We start from the raw sequence: 22,721 nt of genomic DNA on the forward strand, positions 1-22,721 counted from the left end.
CAACCCAGTCTCCCCATGTCTCCAACCCAGTCTCCCCATGTCTCCAACCAAGTCTCCCCATGTCTCCAACCCAGTCTCTCCCATGTCTCCAACCAAGTCTCCCCATGTCTCCAACCCAGTCTCCCCATGTCTCCAACCCAGTCTCCCCATGTCTCCACCATGTCTCCAACCCAGTCTCCCCCATGTCTCCACCATGTCTCCAACCCAGTCTCCCCATGTCTCCACCATGTCTCCCCATGTCCAGTCTCCCCATGTCTCCAACCCAGTCTCCCCAGTCTCACCCATGTCTCCAACCCAGTCTCCCCATGTCTCCAACCCAGTCTCCCCATGTCTCCAACCCAGTCTCCCCATGTCTCCCCATGTCTCAACCCAGTCTCCCCCAGTCTCCCCCAGTCTCCCCATGTCTCCAACCCAGTCTCCCCCAGTCTCCCCCATGTTTCCAACCCAGTCTCCCCATGTCTCCAACCCAGTCTCCCCATGTTTCCAACCCAGTCTCCCCAGTCTCCCCATGTCTCCAACCCAGTCTCCCCATGTCTCCAACTCAGTCTCCCCATGTCTCCCCCATGTCTCCAACCCAGTCTCCCCATGTCTCCAACCCAGTCTCCCCAGTCTCACCCATGTCTCCAACCCAGTCTCCCCCATGTCTCACCCATGTCTCCCCCAGTCTCCCCCATGTCTCCATGTCTCCCCTAGTCTCCCCATGTCTCCAACCCAGTCACCCCCAGTCTCCACCATGTCTCCAACCCAGTCTCCCCATGTCTCCAACCCAGTCTCCCCATGTCTCCAACCCAGTCTCCCCAGTCTCCCCATGTCTCCAACCCAGTCTCCCCATGTCTCCAACCCAGTCTCCCCATGTCTCCCCATGTCTCCAACCCAGTCTCCCCAGTCTCCCCATGTCTCCAACCCAGTCTCCCCAGTCTCCCCATGTCTCCAACCCAGTCTCCCCCAGTCTCCCCCATTCTCCAACCCAGTCTCCCCCAGTCTCCCCCATGTCTCCACCATGTCTCCAACCCAGTCTCCCCATGTCTCCACCATGTCTCCAACCCAGTCTCCCCAGTCTCCCCATGTCTCCAACCCAGTCTCCCCAGTCTCCCCATGTCTCCAACCCAGTCTCCCCCAGTCTCCCCATGTCCCACCCAGTCTCCCCCAGTCTCCCACCCATGTCTCCAACCCAGTCTCCCCCAGTCTCCCCATGTCTCCAACCCAGTCTCCCCCATGTCTCCAACCTAGTCTCCCCATGTCTCCAACCCAGTCACCCCCATGTCTCCCCCATGTCTCCAACCCAGTCTCCCCAGTCTCCCCATGTCTCCAACCCAGTCTCCCCATGTCTCCCCATGTCTCAACCCAGTCTCCCCCAGTCTCCCCCATGTCTCCAACCCAGTCTCCCCCAGTCTCCACCATTTCTCCAACCCAGTCTCCCCCAGTCTCCCCATGTCTCCAACCCAGTCTCCCCCAGTCACCCCCCAGTCTCCCCAGTCACCCCCCAGTCTCTACCCCAGTCTCCCCATGTCTCCACCCCAGTCTTCTCCGTCTCCCCCATGTCTCCACCCCAGTCTCCCCCATGTCTCCAACCCAGTCTCCCCATGTCTCCAACTCAGTCTCCCCATGTCTCCCCATGTCTCCAACCCAGTCTCCCCATGTCTCCAACCCAGTCTCCCCCCGTCTCCCCCATGGCCTCCCATGCCCCCCCCGCAGGTCTCCCCAATTCTAACATTTGTAAACCATTAATGAAAAATAAAGCACTAATATATCTTGATAAGATATGTTTTTTTAAATACATTTTTTACCCATCTACTAGACTAATAGGTACCCTTCTTTGCAAGGCATTGGAAAACCTCCCTGTACTTTGTGGTTAAATCTATGTTTGAAATTCACATCTGTGGGACCTTACAGATTATTGTATGTGTGGGCTACAGAGATGAGGTAGTCTTTAAAAAATTATGTTAAACAGTCCATGCAACTTATTATGTGACTTGTTAAGTACATTTTTACTCTAGAACTTATTTAGGATTGGCATAACAAATGTGTTGAATACTTATTGACTGAAGACATTTCAGCTTTAATTTTTTATTAATTTGTACAAATGTTGAAAAGCATAATTCCACTTTCACATGGTGGGGAATTGTGTGAAGGCCAGTGAAAGAAAAAAATGAATTTAATCCTTTTAATGTTAATGCGGTAACACAACAAAATGTGGAAAAAGTCAAGGGGTGCGAATACTTTCTGAAAGCACTGTAGGTCGCACAACAAAATAACGAATGCATATGCATAACCCCATCATGAATATTAATAATTCACAGAGTTAATTGGATGTGTTTTTTATCTTCATGAATATTCAGTAACGTGCAAATGAAAGCTGAAAATCACTCTGCATTTCTTAATCATTTTTTATTTTCTATCTCTCTCTCTCTCTAATTAGAGATGATAATTTTGACCTTTGCTTGGCTGGGTTGGAGTGGTTTGTAGAACAATTAGCAGAATAAATCAGAATTGCTTTTCATTCCACAGGCACAGGTTGGTAATTGCTGCTCTTTTCTCTCAGAAGTAGCATTTTAATGCACTGTGAAACATAAACCAAGCACACACCACACACACACACACACAGACACAGACACACACACACACACACACACACACACAGACACAGACACAGACACACACACACACACACACACACACACACACACACACACACACACACACACACACACACCACACACACACACACACACACACACACACACACACAGACACAGACACACAACCACACACACACACACACACACACACACACAGACACACAGCACACACAGACACACAAACACATACACACACACAGACACACACACAGACAGACACACAAACACACACAGACACACACACACACACACACACACAGACACGCAAACACGCACACACAGACACACACACAGAAAAAGACACACACACATCCAGACACACACACAGACACACACACACACATCCAGACACACACACACACACAGACACGCACACACAGACACACAAACACGCACACACAGACACACACACACACAGACAAACACACACACATCCAGACACACACACACAGACACACACACACATTGGGTTGGAGACACACAGACACGAACACACACAGTACTGTGCGTACTGCAAATCAGATATGCTTGCAAAAAATGTATGACATCAATAAACATTGTGCTACAGCAAAGCAAATAAATAAATCAAAACCGTACAACCCCACAACGCAGTCTGCATTACCACATTTGGTTAAGAAAGTGGATAACTAAGAAAGCACAGAAGCCACTATGGCACTGGCCATTGCGGAGCATTGTTCGCTGCTAGCAGGCGACCATTTAGGTCTACATTGTTGCTTTAAGCAAGAAGCTGCAAGCAAGGCTCCTAGACAACCTAGAAGCCTTGCGAAACATGGCCTTGTTCAGTGTTAAGGAAACACTAAAGCACAATAAAGTCACCACTGACATTTTTAAAGTAGCTGAGCTACTGGGATAACAGCCCCAAACAATTGATCAAATTGTTTCCCAATGGAGAATCATTCATCTGTTTAGGTGGGACTGAAATTACAGTCGAGTTTTAGAGTGAAGTGAATAAATACATGGACTCTTCCGGGTCAAATCCATTTGAAGAACTGCGTGAAGCTGCACTCGCTTTGCCACACTCAAATGCAGAGGTTGAACAGCTGTTCAGCCAAATGAGTGTGGTCAAGTCAAAGTTAAGAAATAGAATGTCACTGCACACTCTCAACTCCATACTCCTGGTGCGGTGTGGACTGAAGCTGGCTGCTGATACCTGTTACCAGCATAAACTACCAAGTGAAGTTCTGCAGCAGTTTGGCACATACAGCTTTAAGGCCCCTCCATCGTCTTCTGCTGGTTCCAGCTCCTTGACAATTCAGTTAGAAGATGAAGTGAAGATGAAGAGGATTTCCTTGCCAATCTATGATTCATCGTATTTACAGCACGTATGCAAGGAGTGGACTTTCTGGAACTGGTGGAGACACACAGCTGATGGTGGCAGTGTGAACTGCAGTGTGAGCGAGAACAGTGGCAATATCTGGAGGAAACCAGTGAGCAGCTAGCCAGCCAAGCAGCACAACAACCTGGAGAGAGATGGAGAGAGATGGCTAGCGCACACATCATTATTTGAGTTAAGTTTCTTGTTCAATAAGATAGCATATATAGCTTGATATTAGCATGTACCTATGATTGTTGATCAGTTAGATAGCGTGTTAATTAACTACCAATACACTGCTTAAAACTATCATTGTTCAGAATAGGTTTACTAGTTAAAAAGAAAATACATGAAATGTAATTCAATAATTCAATGTGTTGTGTTTAAAAATAAAAGTATCTGATCATATAAAATGTGTTGTGTTTATATTACTTTTACAAATAAAAGTATCTGATCATTTAAAAGGTGTTGTGTTTATATTACTTTTACAAATAAAAGTATCTGATCATTTAAAAGGTGTTGTGTTTATATTACTTTTACAAATAAAAATATCTGATAATAAAAAAACAAATCTAAACTAACAAATGTCAAATCATATTTTTCGCCGAGATGGTTATTGTCTATTCTACGTAAGTTATTACGTAACGACGTCATCACGCAATGACATCACAACATCATTTAGCAACTTTTAGCAACAACTCGACATGCCTCTAGCAACTTCCCCTGAAAATTTTTTGCAACACTGCCTGTACGTAAATGTGTGTGTGTGTTTTCTCATTATACCCCCTTAAAACCCCAAGAACATTCCATCCCGTTTCCTGGTATTTTAATGCGATCCTTCCATCCCACTTTCCTGGTATTCTAACGAGAGCCTTCCATCCCGCTTTCCTGGTATTCTAATAAGAGTATTCCATCCCGTTTTCCTGGTATTCTAATAAGAGTATTCCATCCCGCTTTCCTGGTATTCTAATAAGAGTATTCCATCCCGTTTTCCTGGTATTCTAATAAGAGTATTCCATCCCGCTGTCCTGGTATTCTAATAAGAGTATTCCATCCCGCTGTCCTGGTATTCTAATTAGAGTATTCCATCCCGCTGTCCTGGTATTCTAATGAGAGCCTTCTATCCTGCTGTCCTGGTATTCTAATGAGAGCCTTCTATCCTACTGTCCTGGTATTCTAATGAGAGCCTTCTATCCTGGTATTGTAATGAGAGCCTTCTGTCCTGGTATTGTAATGAGAGCCTTCTATCCTGGTATTGTAATGAGAGCCTTCTGTCCTGGTATTGTAATGAGAGCCTTCTGTCCTGGTATTGTAATGAGAGCCTTCTATCCTGGTATTGTAATGAGAGCCTTCTGTCCTGGTATTGTAATGAGAGCCTTCTGTCCTGGTATTGTAATGAGAGCCTTCTGTCCTGGTATTGTAATGAGAGCCTTCTGTCCTGGTATTGTAATGAGAGCCTTCTATCCTGGTATTGTAATGAGAGCCTTCTGTCCTGGTATTGTAATGAGAGCCTTCTGTCCTGGTATTGTAATGAGAGCCTTCTGTCCTGGTATTGTAATGAGAGCCTTCTATCCTGGTATTCTAATGAGAGCCTTCTATCCTGCTGTCCTGATATTCTAATGAGAGCCTTCTATCCTGCTGTCCTGGTATTCTAATGAGAGCCTTCTGTCCTGGTATCCTGGTATTCTAATGAGAGGCTTATATCCTGATATTCTAATGAGAGCCTTCTATCCTGCTGTCCTGGTATTCTAATGAGAGCCTTCTGTCCTGGTATTCTAATGAGAGCCTTCTATCCTGGTATTCTAATGAGAGCCTTCTATCCTGCTGTCCTGGTATTCTAATGAGAGCCTTCTATCCTGCTGTCCTGGTATTCTAATGAGAGCCTTCTGTCCTGGTATCCTGGTATTCTAATGAGAGGCTTATATCCTGGTATTCTAATGATAGCCTTCTATCCTGCTGTCCTGGTATTCTAATGAGAGCCTTCTATCCTGATATCGTGGTATTCTAATGCGAGGCTTATATCCTGGTATTCTAATGAGAGCCTTCTATCCTGATATCCTGGTATTCTAATGAGAGCCTTCTATCCTGGTATTCTAATGAGAGCCTTCTATCCTGATATCCTGGTATTCTAATGAGAGCCTTCTATCCTGATATCCTGGTATTCTAATGAGAGCCTTCTATCCTGGTATTCTAATGAGAGCCTTCTATCCTGATATCGTGGTATTCTAATGAGAGGCTTATATCCTGGTATTCTAATGAGAGCCTTCTATCCTGGTATCCTGGTATTCTAATGAGAGCCTGCATGTCTTTCTGTGATTGCTGCCATTGTTATGCAAATGAGATCGCCACACACAAAGAGAACGAGAGAGGAAATTGACCTTTTCTCTGCAAATTGGAAAAGTGCTGCATGCGCTCTCCCTATCTCTCTCCATCTGTCCTTTTATCTATTTATCCTTTCTTTATAAGCCTCGCATAATCGCTGCGGCAATCGGCTCATCTGGAAATCCTACAATTAGGTACACCTCGTCATCTCATCTGCCGGCTATCTATCTAATACGTTCTCTCTCAGCACCTGGTTAAGGCCTGCTCTATTCTCTCCCCTAATCTGTTATCCTGTATTTGGGTAAAGTAGTTATACATTTGGAGGCTCTCCTTTGTGTGGAGAATAATGTTAGTTTAAACACTCTTTGTGTGGTGAATTTATTGGAGATTTGATGTGTTTCAGTCTCTCACTTTATGCTCCTCCAGCCGTACGAAGAGATCCATATGCTCTCACACACAGTATTAATATTTGAGTTAAAACCCCTCCATCTGAATCAATATGCAGTCAACAATCTCCAGTTAACATTCCATGTTGTTTCTCTAGAACACTTCCACAGTGGACAGATCAGCGATGTGGTGTACGAGGTTGACTGAGGCGATAGGAGGCCAGTTCTCTCATTAAAAGCATGTGTTAATGAAGTGCTGTTAAAAACACAAACTCCTGGATCCATTTTACACTCTGCTGCTCTCACACCAGGCAGAAGATCAATAGGCAATCTGCAATTCTGCTCACTGCAAATGAACTGGGCTGGACACTGAGCATCACACACACAGATACAAACATCAGCCTACACATATTTAAACAATCTTCAGCACATGCAAATAGAGAACACCTCTCTTTCCCAGTCACACCACACAAATACACACAGCATTTTGTTCATTTAGCAGACACACTTATCCTTGCTCAAGTGCACAGCAGCAGATTTTTCACCTAGTCATCTCGGGGACTTGAACCTTTTGGTTACCCGCCCAACACTCTTAACTGCTAGGCTACTTGCTGCCCTCACACACACATACCGTTTCTTTACCAGTGCTGCAGTGTTATCCCATCACTGCTGAGTGGCATCATATAGTCCTGATCGTCAGAGCTCTTTGTTTCTGTCAGGTGCTTGTTTACTGGCTCTGTTACAAAAGCTACAGCTGTATTACCGCTCTGAGTTAGAAACTGGACATACACATTGACCCCAGAAGCAATCAGACAACCTTGGCTCTTTAGAAGATATTAAAGTTGAAAGCCTTGAAAACAGCTAATTTATGCGATAATAGGGCCACACACAACTTATCTTCGACCGAGTGGTATTCCTTCATTCTGTGGGTTTGAAGTGTCTCTATCTTTACGCATCTTAATGAATGTCTCTTTATTTTGGCTGAAGGGAATGTGCTTCTGTAGAGTCTGAAGAACAGGGCTTCATTTAACACAGCAGAGAGGCGATACTCCAGAGGGTTGATACTCCAACGGAGAGAGGTCAAATGTGGCAACCTGACCGTGTGTGTTTGGAGGAGGGCTTTATGTGCGTGTCTGGCATGTGATTCAGTCTCAAGACGTAGTCAATGGGGTCTATTGTAGGGGATCAGAGTGACAGAGGGAGGGAGAGATAAACAGAAAGAGGGGAGTGTGTGTGTGTGGTTTGGTGTTAACTCCCTGGGATCTTGTCATGCTAATTCTCCATGGCAGGAGTCCAGATGAAGACTTCAGAAAGCAGAGGAATTATAGACCAATAGGATAATGAATGAAGGACTGGACTCTTTTTCAAGGGTTTCACCGCGGTCAGAGCTGGGAACCATAATGAAACACTCATCCCATTATATTTGTAGTTAGGGAAGCTCTTTGCTTTTGCACACACACCTTTATTCAAGAACATTCTTGTATTTTCCTCAAACCTTGAGCTCCCCAGTTGTATCACAGTAGTCAGTCAGTCAGTCAGTCAGTCAGTCAGTCAGTCAGTCAGTCAGTCAGTCAGTCAGTCAGTCAGTCAGTCAGTCAGTCAGTCAGTCAGTCAGTCAGTCAGTCTGTCTGTCTGTCTGTCTGTCTGTCTGTCTGTCTGTCTGTCTGCCTGCCTGCCTGCCTGCCGGCCGCTCGTCTGTCAGTCTCACACATACACACACGTGTCTGTCTATCTGTTAGGTAAGGGGGACGGGCTGTTAGCTGTCAGACCTCTATTTTGGTACGGATCAATCCCACAGCGCCTTTCATCTGTCCCTTTCGATAGAGCAGTCACATGACACATTTCTCTGCAGGACAGCCTCAAAATCAGATGCTCGCCCTGCAGTCGATACACACACACCCTCTGGCCTAGTCTCTGGTGGCAGTGTCCCGTTTGACAGCCACATTAGTCTAAGGGATCAAAGTGAAAGGGAATTGGATTTTCCTCTGCTGGGGGTGAGGATAGGCATTTATCAGTGTGTGTGTTTTTTGTGTGCCATTTATCTCAGTGAGATAGTGATTTCATTTACGGTGATGTATCACCGTCTTTACCCAGTATAGAGCTGTAGGGCTCCCAGTGATGTTACTGACCTCCCCTGACAACCCATCTCCCCTCCCTCCATCCCCTCTTCCACCCCCCCTCTCCCTCCTTCCCTCTCCCTCCTCTCGCCCTACTCTCCTTCCCCTTCCTCCCACTCTCCTTCCCCCTGTCTTCCTCTTCTCCCTCCTCCCCTCTCCCTCCTCCCCCTCTCAATCCTCACCTACCTCTCACTTATTTTATTCTGTATTTCTCTCCCCTGCCCTTCTCCCCTGACAACCATATTCTCCCACATACCCTCTCCACTCTCACCCCAATCTCACCCCAATCTCACCCTTCTCCCTCCTCTTTCAATCTTCACCTGTCTTTCCTCACTTCTCTTACGCTGTCTCACACCTCCCCCACATCTCCTCCTCTTTCTTCCCCATCTCTCACCTTCCTTGTTCAACCCACTTCCTCCTCCCGTCCTTTCCTCTCTCTCTCTCTCTCTCTCTCCTCCATCTCCTTCCATCTCCCTCCCTCTCCTACTTTCTTATCTCTGCCCGGTTCTTCCTAGCATCTCTGATTGGAGAAATGTGGCCTATTCATCACCATTGACACAGTAGTATGGTAGTATTGGCTGTGTGTGTGTGTGTGTGTGTGTGTGTGTGTGTGTGTGTGTGTGTGTGTGTGTGTGTGTGTGTGTGTGTGTGTGTGTGTGTGTGTGTGTGTGTGTGTGTGTGTGTGTGATTGGAACCACATTCCCTTCTCTGGCTATAGGAGGTGTCGTCTGTGGGGGCCATGTAAGGAAACAGGGACTACTGTGCGGGCCTGTGCGGGCACTTTGTTAATCATTTGTAAGCCACCAGGTGCCAGGCGGGGAATTAGACCTGTCAATCAATCACACTGTTTACCCCCTTCCCTCAACACACACAGGTGTTCAATACCCCCCACCCTAGCCCAAAAGGCTGATCAGTATTCATGAGATCTCAAGAGACAGCCCTCTGCACACAGACACACACACACACACACACACACACACACACACACCCTTGTGGATTGGCCCACAGTAATTATCTTCTGGTGTTTATGGAAGGCCCTGATTAGAAGCTGTCACTGTGAATGATGATGACATGCCATGCTGTACCCTAGAGAGAGAGAGGGAGAGAGGAGGGAGAGAGAGGGAGGGGAGATAGGTGGGAGAGAGGGAGGGAGGGGAGGGAGAGAGAGGGAGAGAGAGGGAGGGGTGATAGGTGGGAGAGAGAGGGGGAGAGAGGAGGGAGAGAGAGGGGGAGATAGCTGGGAGAGAGAGAGAGAGGAGAGAGGGAGGGGAGATAGGTGGGAGAGAGAGGGGAGAGAGGGGGAGAGAGGGGAGGGAGATAGCTGGGAGAGAGAGAGGGGAGAGAGGAGGGAGAGAGAGGGAGGGGAGATAGGTGGGAGAGAGGGAGGGGAGAGAGGAGGGAGAGAGAGGGAGAGAGGGAGGGGTGATAGGTGGGAGAGAGAGGGGGAGAGAGGAGGGAGAGAGAGGGGGAGATAGCTGGGAGAGAGAGAGAGAGGAGAGAGGGAGGGGAGATAGGTGGGAGAGAGAGGGGGAGAGAGGAGGGAGAGAGGGAGGGGAGATAGCTGGGAGAGAGAGAGAGGGAGAGAGGAGGGAGAGAGAGGGAGGGGAGATAGGTGGGAGAGAGGGAGAAAGACTAAATGAGATTGGTCTCCACTGTGACTATTTACTTCTCCTGTCTTTCCTCTCTTCCCATCTATGTGGAATGTTGTTCTGTTCTGTGTTGTTCTGTATTTTTCTGTGTCCTCAGATAAGCCAGTATGTATGTATTGTGTTCTGTGTTGTTCTGTGTCCTCAGATAAGCCAGTATATATATATTGTGTTCTGTGTTGTTCTGTGTCCTCAGATAAGCCAGTATGTATGTATTGTGTTCTGTGTTGTTCTGTGTCCTCAGATAAGCCAGTATATATATATTGTGTTCTGTGTTGTTCTGTGTCCTCAGATAAGCCAGTATGTATGTATTGTGTTCTGTGTTGTTCTGTGTCCTCAGATAAGCCAGTATATATGTATTGTGTTCTGTGTTGTTCTGTGTCCTCAGATAAGCCAGTATGTATGTATTGTGTTCTGTGTTGTTCTGTGTCCTCAGATAAGCCAGTATATATATATTGTGTTCTGTGTTGTTCTGTGTCCTCAGATAAGCCAGTATGTATGTATTGTGTTCTGTGTTGTTCTGTGTCCTCAGATAAGCCAGTATATATGTATTGTGTTCTGTGTTGTTCTGTGTCCTCAGATAAGCCAGTATATATGTTTTGTGTTCTCTATTGTTCTAGATAAGCCAGCATACAGTGGGGCAAAAAAAGTATTTAGTTAGCCACCAATTGTGCAAGTTCTCCCACTTAAAAAGATGAGAGAGGCCTGTAATTTTCATCATAGGTACACTTCAACTATGACAGACAAAATGAGGAAAAAAATCCATAAAATCACATTGTAGGATTTTTAATGAATTTATTTGCAAATTATGGTGGAAAATAAGTATTTGGTCACCTACAAACAAGCAAGATTTCTGGCTCTCTCGCAGACCTGTAACTTATTCTTTAAGAGGCTCCTCTGCCCTCCACTCGTTACCTGTATTAATGGCACCTGTTTGAACTTGTTTTCAGTATAAAAGACACCTGTCCACAACCTCAAACAGTCACACTCCAAACTCCACTATGGCCAAGACCAAAGAGCTGTCAAAGGACACCAGAAACCAAATTGTAGACCTGCACCAGGCTGGGAAGAGTGAATCTGCAATAGTTAAGTAGCTTGGTTTGAAGAAATCAACTGTGGGAGCAATTATTTGGAAATGGAAGACATACAAAACCACTGATAATCTCCCTCGATCTGGGGCTCCACCTAAGATCTCACCACGTGGGGTCAAAATTATCACAAGAACGGTGAGCAAAAATCCCAGAACCACACAGGGGGACCTAGTGAATGACCTGCAGAGAGCTGGGACCAAAGTAACAAAGCCTACCATCAGTAACACACTACACCGCCAGGGACTCAAATCCTGCAGTGCCAGACGTGTCCCCCTGCTTAAGCCAGTACTTAAGCCAGTACATGTTCAGGCCCGTCTGAAGTTTGCTAGAGAGCATTTGGATGATCCAGAAGAAGATTGGGAGAATGTCATATGGTCAGATGAAACCAAAATATAACTTTTTGGTAAAAACTCAACTCGTCGTGTTTGGAGGACAAAGAATGCTGAGTTGCATCCAAAGGACACCATACCTACTGTGAAGCATATGGGGGTGGAAACATCATGCTTTGGGGATGTTTTTCTGCAAAGGAACCAGGACGACTGATCCGTGTAAAGGAAAGAATGAATGGGGCCATGTATCGTGGGATTTTGAGTGAAAACCTCCTTCCATCAGCAAGGGCATTGAAGATGAAACGTGGCTGGGTCTTTCAGCATGACAATGATCCCAAACACACCACCCGGGCAACGAAGGAGTGGCTTCGTAAGAAACATTTCAAAGTTCTGGAGTGGCCTAGCCAGTCTCCAGATCTCAACCCCATAGAAAATCTTTGGAGGGAGTTGAAAGTCCATGTTGCCCAGCAACTGCTACCTTGTTTAGCCCGGGCCTACGAACTGTTAGCTTGTTAGCACAGGCCTGCTAACCGTCTGAATCGCCGCGTCCCAAACACTCACCGGACCCATATTTACTTTCTATCTCTTCTTGATTTTTAATCTGTTTATACCTTTCCGGAAACCTGCCTCACCCAATGTGATACGGAATCGCTATTATTTTTAATTTTTAGAACACACTCAAGAACCTCCAGAAGCTAACCAGCTAACTAGCTACAAGCTATTTAGTCATTGTTACCTTTTTTCAACCTGGATAACACTCGCCAGTCCAGCTTCCCTGCCCCATTCACCGCTGCCCCCTGGACACTGATCTCTTGGCTACATAGCTGATGCACTCTGGACTGTCCATTAATCACGGTACTCCATTCTGCTTGTTTATGTTTTATCTGTCGGCCCCGTTGCCTAGTCAACGCCATTTTACCTGCTGTTGTTGTGCTAGCTGATTAGCTGTTGTCTCACCTACTGTTTTAGCTAGCTTTCCCAATTCAACACCTGTAATTGCTGTATGCCTCGCTGTATGTCTCTCTCAAATGTCAATATGCCTTGTATACTGTTGCTCAGGTTAGTTATCATTGTTCTAGTTCACAATGGAGCCCCTAGTTCTACTCTTCATACCCCTGATAACTCCTTTGTCCCACCTCCCACACATGCGGTGACCTCACCCATTACAACCAGCATGTCCAGAGATACAACCTCTCTCATCAACCTCTCTCATAGACTCAGTAGCCTCGGTTTTTCTAATGACTGCCTTGCCTGGTTCACCAACTACTTTGAAGACAGAGTTCAGTGTGTCAAATCGGAGGGCATGTTGTCCGGTCCTCTGGCAGTCTCTTATGGGGGTGCCACAGGGTTCAATTCTCGGGCCGACTCTTTTCTCTGTATATGCTGCTATTGCTGCGGGCGATTCCCTGATCCACCTCTACGCAGACGACACCATTCTATATACTTTCGGCCCGTCATTGGACACTGTGCTATCTAACCTCCAAACAAGCTTCAATGCCATACAACACTCCTTCCGTGGCCTCCAACTGCTCTTAAACGCTAGTAAAACCAAATGCATGCTTTTCAACCGATCGCTGCCTGCACCCGCATGCCCGACTAGCATCACCACCCTGGATGGTTCCGACCTTGAATATGTGGACATCTATAAGTACCTAGGTGTCTGGCTAGACTGCAAACTCTCCTTCCAGACTCATATCAAACATCTCCAATCGAAAATAAAATCAAGAGTCGGCTTTCTATTCCGCAACAAAGCCTCCTTCACTCACGCCGCCAAGCTTACCCTAGTAAAACTGACTATCCTACCGATCCTCGACTTCGGCGATGTCATCTACAAAATGGCTTCCAACACTCTACTCAGCAAACTGGATGCAGTCTATCACAGTGCCATCCGTTTTGTCACTAAAGCACCTTATACCACCCACCACTGCGACTTGTATGCTCTAGTCGGCTGGCCCTCGTTACATATTCGTCGCCAGACCCACTGGCTCCAGGTCATCTACAAGTCCATGCTAGGTAAAGCTCCGCCTTATCTCAGTTCACTGGTCACGATGACAACACCCATCCGTAGCACGCGCTCCAGCAGGTGTATCTCACTGATCATCCCTAAAGCCAACACCTCATTTGGCCGCCTTTCGTTCCAGTACTCTGCTGCCTGTGACTGGAACGAATTGCAAAAATCGCTGAAGTTGGAGACTTTATCTCCCTCACCAACTTCAAACATCAGCTATCTGAGCAGCTAACCGATCGCTGCAGCTGTACATAGTCTATTGGTAAATAGCCCACCCATTTTCACCTACCTCATCCCCATACTGTTTTTATTTATTTACTTTTCTGCTCTTTTGCACACCAATATCTCTACCTGTATATGACCATCTGATCATTTATCACTCCAGTGTTAATCTGCAAAATTGTAATTATTCGCCTACCTCCTCATGCCTTTTGCACACATTGTATATAGACTCCCCCTTTGTTTTCTACTGTGTTATTGACTTGTTAATTGTTTATTCCATGTGTAACTCTGTGTTGTCTGCTCACACTGCTATGCTTTATCTTGGCCAGGTCGCAGTTGCAAATGAGAACTTGTTCTCAACTAGCCTACCTGGTTAAATAAAGGTGAAATAAAAAATAAATAAAAAAAGCCCCAAAACATCACTGCTCTAGAGGAGATCTGCATGGAGGAATGGGCCAAAATACCAGCAACAGTGTGTGAAAACCTTGTGAAGACTTACAGAAAACGTTTGACCTCTGTCATTGCCAACAAAGGGTATATAACAAAGTATTGAGATAAACTTTTGTTATTGACCAAATACTTATTTTCCACCATAATTTGCAAATACATTCATAAAAAATACTAAAATGTGATTTTCTGGATTTGTTTATTTTGCTTTGTCTGTCATAGTTGAAGTGTACCTATGATGAAAATTACAGGCCTCTCTCATCTTTTTAAGTGGGAGAACTTGCACAATTGGTGGCTGACAAAATACTTTTTTGTCCCACTGTATATGTATTGTGTTCTGTGTTGTTCTGCATTGTTCTGTGTCCTCAGATAAGCCAGTATATATGTATTGTGTTCCTTGTTGTTCTGTGTCCTCAGATAAGCCAGTATATATGTATTGTGTTCTGTGTTGTTCTGTGTCCTCAGATAAGCCAGTATATATGTATTGTGTTCTGTGTTGTTCTGTGTCCTCAGATAAGCCAGTATATATGTATTGTGTTCTGTATTGTTCTGTGTCCTCAGATAAGCCAGTATATATGTATTGTGTTCTGTGTTGTTCTGCATTGTTCTGTGTCCTCAGATAAGCCAGTATATATGTATTGTGTTCTGTGTTGCTCTGTGTCCTCAGATAAGCCAGTATATATGTATTGTGTTCTGTGCATTGTTCTGTGTCCTCAGATAAGTATTGTGTTCTGTGTTGTTCTGTGTCCTCATATATATATTGTGTTCTGTGTTGTTCTGTGTCCTCAGATAAGCCAGTATATATGTATTGTGTTCTGTGTTGTTCTGTGTCCTCAGATAAGCCAGTATATATGTATTGTGTTCTGTGTTGTTCTGTGTCCTCAGATAAGCCAGTATGTATGTATTGTGTTCCTTGTTGTTCTGTGTCCTCAGATAAGCCAGTATATATGTATTGTGTTCTGTGTTGTTCTGTGTCCTCAGATAAGCCAGTATGTATGTATTGTGTTCCTTGTTGTTCTGTGTCCTCAGATAAGCCAGTATATATATATTGTGTTATGTGTTGTTCTGTGTCCTCAGATAAGCCAGTATATATATATATTGTGTTGTGTGCATTAATGTAATGTGTTGTTCTTTCTCTTCTCAGGTAAGCCGGTGATGATCATCACAGAATTTATGGAGAATGGATCCCTAGATACCTTTCTCAAGGTTAGTTGGGGATTTAGACTGGGTTTCTGAATAAGCACTTTGACTTCTGCTGATCTAAAAAGTGCTTTATAAATACATTTTATTGATTTTATTGAGTTTGTTCCACACTCACTCACTCACTCACTCACTCACTCACTCACTCACTCACTCACTCACACACTCTCTCTCTCACTTAGTCATTCTGCCTGTATATTGTGCTGCTCCATAGTGTTTGAAGATCTCTCCTGATTGAAACAGGGATGGAAAGTAATAGAAAGTGATTGTAGAGAAACTACTAGTTCCTCATTCAGTTCAGAGTCTTTTCAGTTCTGACAGAACACCACTCAACCCCACTGGCCTCACTCCTACTGAATGATTTCACAATAACATCTGTGGAGGACAGATTCACTCACAAACCCACATCAATAATGTTTAGAGTTGCCCTTGGTATATATAGCTGAACCAGCAGATAACCCTGAGTGTTATGTCCACCTCCCCGCTCCTATATCCATCCACTAGACCGTAATCCTGTTATAGCTAGCTTACGTTATCTCACAGCAATATCCACCCACGTCATCTCCTGTTCTACCACAAACACACAATACACACATGCACACACATACACACACAAAGGCATGCATACACACAAGCACGCACACAGACACACACATACACACCAGTTCTCTCTCATTCTCAGAGCAATATCCATCTACACTACCGGTCAAAAGTTTTAGAACACCTACTCATTCAAGGGTTTTTCTTTATTTTTACTACTTTCTCCATTGTGGAATAATAGTGAAGACATCACAACTATGAAATAACACATATGGAATCATGTAGTAACCAGAAAAGTGGAAAATAAATCAAAATATATTTTATATTTAAGATTCTTCAAATAGCTGCTCTTTGACTTGATGACAGCTTTGCACACCAGTGGCATTCTCTCAACCAGCTTCATGAGGTAGTCACCTGGAATGCATGTCAATTAACAGGTGTGCCTTCTTAAAGGTATATTTGTGGAATTTCATTCCTTCTTAATTCCTTTGAGCCAATCATTTGTGTTGTGACAAGGTGGGTGGTATACAGAAGAGAGCCTTATTTGGTAAAAGACCAAGTCCATATTATGGCAAGAACAGCTCAAATAAGCAAAGAGAAATGACAGTCCATGATTACTTTAAGACATGAAGGTCAGTCAATACGGAACATTTCAAGAACTTTGAACGTTTCTTCAAGCGCAGTCGCAAAAACCATCAAACTCTATGATTAAACTGGCTCTCATGAGGACCACCCACAGGAAAGGAAGACCCAGAGTTACCTCTGCTGCACAGGATAAGTTCATTAGAGTTACCAGCCTCAGAAATTGCAGCCCAAATAAATGCTTCACAGAGTTCAAGTAACAGACACATCTCAACATCAACTGTTCAGAGGAGACTGTGTGAATCAGGCCTTCATGGTCCAATTGCTGCAAAGAAACCAGTACTAAAAGAACACCAATAAGAAGAAGAGACTTGTATGGGCCAAGAAACATGAGCAATGGTCATTAGACTGGTGGAAATTTGTCCTCCGGTCTGAAGTCCAAATTGGAGATTTTTGGTTCCAACCGCCGTGTCTTACACACCTCCAGGCTGTGTAAGGGCTATTTTACCAAGAAGGAGAGTGATGGAGTGCTGCATCAGATGACCTGACTTCCACAATCACCTGACCTCAACCAAATTGAGATGGTTTGTGATGAGTCGGACCGCAGAGTGAAGGAAAAGCAGCCAACATGTGGCAAACCCTTCAAGCTGGTTGAGAAAATGCCAAGAGTGTGCAAAGCTGTCATTAAGGCAAAGGGTGGCTACTTTGAAGAATCTCAAATATAAAATATCTTTTGATTTGTTTAACACTTTTTTGGTTACTACATGATTCCATGTGTTCTTTTATAGTTTTGATGCCTTAGAATAGTCAAAATGATGAAAAACCCTTTGATGAGTAGGTGTTGTAAAATAATGGATTGGTAGTGTATCTCCTCTACCGGTGTTTCAGGCACCCACAGCAGCTGTGGAGCAAGTTAATTAGGTCTTGTTTTGTGAAATGCTGATTGATTGCTCTGTCTCTCTAACCCACAGACTTCCTCCTTTAACAATCTCCTTATAGCACTTCCAGTAAGGGATTTGAGAGAGAAGGGGGGAGTGGGGGTTGGAGAGTGGAAGGCAGGGAGACAGAGGGAGGAGAAAGAAATGGGGTGAGAGAGACAATAAGAAAGAGAGAGGGAGAGAGGGGTGAAATAGAATGAAAGAGAGAGAGGGAGAGGGGTGAAAGTGAAATCGAATGAAAGAGAGAGAGAGAGAGAGAGAGAGAGAGAGAGAGAGAGAGAGACAGAGAGAGAGAGAGAGAGACAGAGAGAGAGAGAGAGACAGAGAGAGAGAGAGAGAGAGAGAGAGAGAGAGAGAGAGAGAGACAGAGAGAGACAGAGAGAGAGAGAGAGAGACAGAGAGAGAGAGAGAGAGAGACAGAGAGAGAGAGAGAGAGAGAGAGATAGATAGAGAGAGAGAGACAGAGAGAGAGAGAGAGAGAGAGAGAGATAGAGAGAGAGAGAGAGACAGAGACAGAGAGAGAGAGAGAGAGAGATGCATTGTTTTTGTGACCAGTGCTTCTTCATTGATCTGGGCTCTAATAAAACCCATGTAACTCTGTGTTTAGCCTATTACCCATAAAACTGATCTCAGAATTATATTGGCTTTTTATGACAGTCATTATGCTCACTACCCAGATCAAACATCGCCAACGCACGCGCGTGTGTGTGTGTGTGTGTCTGTGTTTTGAGAGAGCGGTCTTCTTTCTCTTCCCTGTCAGTTTTCATCATCATTTAGCCAGATTATTGTGGAGGGGAATGGGCTCCACTTAAAGAGAACTGTATCTATATTGCGGTAATGAGAGTGTTAACAGTGGTGATCTGTTCTCAGTGATACAGCCTGCTGTATATTAGTAGAGGAACTGTGGAGAAGGATTTATGAGATAGAGTCAGGCTGGGGGTGTTATTCACAGAGCAGGACTGCTGTGGTGGTAACATAATGTGCATATGTGTGTTCAATGAAATTCAAGCCAATTCAATAAACTTTATTGTTCCCCAAGGGTGAATTGTTGCTGGGCTGATGGTGACAACACCGACAGAACATACAACAGCGAACATCTCTCTCTCTCTCTCTCTCTCTCTCTCTATCTCTCCATTTCTCCCCCACCCCTCTTTCTCTCTGTCTCTCCCTCTCCCTCTTTCCAATAGAAACAAGACGGTCAGTTCACAGTGATCCAGCTGGTGGGCATGCTGCGGGGCATTGCGTCGGGCATGAAGTACCTGTCTGACATGAGCTACGTTCACCGAGACCTGGCCGCACGCAACATCTTGGTCAACAGTAACCTGGTGTGTAAGGTGTCTGACTTCGGCCTGTCACGAGTACTGGAGGATGACCCTGAGGCAGCATACACCACACAGGTAAGACAGACACACACCCTTATACCACACAGGTAAGACAGACACACACCATTATACCACACAGGTAAGACAGACACACACCCTTATACCACATGGGTAAGACAGACACACCATTATACCACATGGGTAAGACAGACACACACCCTTATACCACACAGGTAAGACAGACACACACCCTTATACCACACAGGTAAGACAGACACACACCCTTATACCACATGGGTAAGACAGACACACACCATTATACCACACGGGTAAGACAGACACACACCCTTATACCACACAGGTAAGACAGACACACACCATTATACCACACAGGTAAGACAGACACACACCCTTATACCACATGGGTAAGACAGACACACACCATTATACCACACGGGTAAGACAGACACACACCATTATACCACACGGGTAAGACAGACACACACCATTATACCACACAGGTAAGACAGACACACACCATTATACCACATGGGTAAGACAGACACACACCATTATACCACGCGGGTAAGACAGACACACACCCTTATACCACATGGGTAAGACAGACACACACCATTATACCACATGGGTAAGACAGACACACACCATTACACCACACGGGTAAGACAGACACACACCATTATACCACACAGGTAAGACAGACACACACCATTATACCACATGGGTAAGACAGACACACACCATTATACCACGCGGGTAAGACAGACACACACCCTTATACCACATGGGTAAGACAGACACACACCATTATACCACATGGGTAAGACAGACACACACCATTATACCACACGGGTAAGACAGACACACACCCTTATACCACATGAGTAAGACAGACACACACCATTATACCACACGGGTAAGACAGACACACACCATTATACCACACAGGTAAGACAGACACACACCATTATACCACATGGGTAAGACAGACACACACCATTATACCACACGGGTAAGACAGACACATACCCTTATACCACATGGGTAAGACAGACACACACCATTATACCACACGGGTAAGACAGGCACACACCATTATACCACACGGGTAAGACAGACACACACCATTATACCACATGGGTAAGACAGACACACACCATTATACCACACGGGTAAGACAGACACACACCATTATACCACACGGGTAAGACAGACACACACCATTATACCACACGGGTAAGACAGACACACACCATTATACCACATGGGTAAGACAGACACACACCATTATACTACATGGGTAAGAGAACCCGAGAATGTGTTATGCAAAGGATTATTACATTTAAATCCTTGTTTTTGAAAGCATCATACATGATGGTGCAATTGGAATTTGCTTAGACAGTAAATATTTGTATTGAAGTTGTAGCCTTCTGTATGTTAGTGAGGAAGAGAAGGAGAGAGCTTGTTAGTCCATATCAGTGCCCCAGTCCTCCCGTACGTTGGTATTTCCTCTCTTACCTCTCTCATCCACCTCAACCCTCATCCACCTCAACCCTCATCCCCCTTTTTTAACTTCCTACCCTTTCTCCTTCTCACCTCTCTCTCCTTTCCTCACTCCCTAGCCTTTCTCCTTCTCACCTCTCTCTCCTTTCCTCACTCCCTAGCATTTCTCCTTCTCACATCTCTCTCTCATTTCCTTACTCCCTAGCCTTTCTCATTCTCACCTCTCTCTCATTTCCTCACTCCCTAGCCTTTCTCATTCTCACATCTCTCTCTCATTTCCTCACTCCCTAGCCTTTATCCTTCTCACCTCTCTCTCATTTCCTCACTCCCTAGCCTTTCTCATTCTCACCTCTCTCTCATTTCCTCACTCCCTAGCCTTTCTCATTCTCACATCTCTCTCTCATTTCCTCACTCCCTAGCCTTTATCCTTCTCACCTCTCTCTCATTTCCTCACTCCCTAGCCTCACTCCCTAGCCTTTCTCCTTCTCACCTCTCTCTCTCATTTCCTCACTCCTTAGCCTTTCTCCTTCTCACATCTCTCTCTCATTTCCTCACTCCCTAGCCTTTCTCATTCTCACCTCTCTCTCCTTTCCTCACTCCCTAGCCTTTCTCATTCTCACCTCTCTCTCCTTTCCTCACTCCCTAGCCTTTCTCCTTCTCAACTCTCTTTCCTTTCCTCACTCCCTAGCCTTTATCCTTCTCACCTCTCTCTCATTTCCTCACTCCCTAGCCTCACTCCCTAGCCTTTCTCCTTCTCACCTCTCTCTCCTTTCCTCACTCCCTAGCATTTCTCCTTCTCACATCTCTCTCTCATTTCCTTACTCCCTAGCCTTTCTCATTCTCACCTCTCTCTCATTTCCTCACTCCCTAGCCTTTCTCATTCTCACATCTCTCTCTCATTTCCTCACTCCCTAGCCTTTATCCTTCTCACCTCTCTCTCATTTCCTCACTCCCTAGCCTTTCTCATTCTCACCTCTCTCTCATTTCCTCACTCCCTAGCCTTTCTCATTCTCTCAACCTCTCTCTCATGTCCTCACTCCCTAGCCTCACTCCCTAGCCTTTCTCCTTCTCACCTCTCTCTCTCATTTCCTCACTCCTTAGCCTTTCTCCTTCTCACATCTCTCTCTCATTTCCTCACTCCCTAGCCTTTCTCATTCTCACCTCTCTCTCCTTTCCTCACTCCCTAGCCTTTCTCATTCTCACCTCTCTCTCCTTTCCTCACTCCCTAGCCTTTCTCCTTCTCAACTCTCTTTCCTTTCCTCACTCCCTAGCCTTTCTCCTTCTCAACTCTCTTTCCTTTCCTCACTCCCTAGCCTTTCTCCTTCTTAACTCTCTTTCCTTTCCCTACTCCCTAGCCTTTCTCCTTCTCAACTCTCTTTCCTTTCCTCACTCCCTAGCCTTTCTCCTTCTCAACTCTCTTTCCTTTCCTCACTCCCTAGCCTTTCTCCTTCTCAACTCTCTTTCCTTTCCTCACTCCCTAGCCTTTCTCATTCTCACCTCTCTCTCCTTTCCTCACTCCCTAGCCTTTCTCCTTCTCAACTCTCTTTCCTTTCCTCACTCCCTAGCCTTTCTCCTTCTTAACTCTCTTTCCTTTCCTCTTTCCCCCTTACCCCTTCCCTTCAAATTTCCCCTTTATTCCCTTCTTTTTTTGTGAGAGAAAGAATGGTAGAATGACAAATCACGCTTGAAACAGCCTGTCAGTCCCTGTTAGTCTAAATTGAGATGAGACGGATCCGTTTCGCCAATATGAAAGCTTTTTTGCTGCAGCTACCTAGCCTAGCTTGCTGATATTTATCAGACAAGTCAAAATGAGGCCTATTTCTGGTGCATGTATTTCATGATACTTGTTTAATAAAACACCTTGCTACAAGTGGCAACTTTGTTTCAAAGTTTCATCACTTCATTGTAAAGAGACACCGTTACTGTGAAAACAGTCAAATCAAATCAAATTTGTCACATGCTCCGAATAGAACACCTTACAGTGAAATGCTTACTTACAAGGCCTTAATCAACAATGCAGGTTTAAAATAATAATAATAATAAAAGAGCAGCAGTAAAATAACAGTAACGAGGCT

General features: G+C 45.1%; 1 protein-coding gene across 2 annotated transcripts in view; it reads left to right on the forward strand.

Moving 5' to 3' along the window:
- Positions 1 to 22,721, forward strand: part of LOC112260805 (ephrin type-A receptor 3-like) — a 206,049-nt gene that overhangs the window by 157,619 nt on the left and 25,709 nt on the right. For both annotated transcript variants that reach the window (XM_042328930.1, XM_024436155.2), the window contains exons 14-15: positions 15,685 to 15,746; positions 18,988 to 19,197. In XM_042328930.1, the coding sequence (XP_042184864.1) occupies positions 15,685 to 15,746; positions 18,988 to 19,197 (272 nt within the window). The remainder of the gene's footprint in view (positions 1 to 15,684; positions 15,747 to 18,987; positions 19,198 to 22,721) is intronic.

Source organism: Oncorhynchus tshawytscha, linkage group LG10 (assembly GCF_018296145.1).
Source record: "Oncorhynchus tshawytscha isolate Ot180627B linkage group LG10, Otsh_v2.0, whole genome shotgun sequence".
Taxonomy (NCBI): domain Eukaryota; kingdom Metazoa; phylum Chordata; class Actinopteri; order Salmoniformes; family Salmonidae; genus Oncorhynchus; species Oncorhynchus tshawytscha.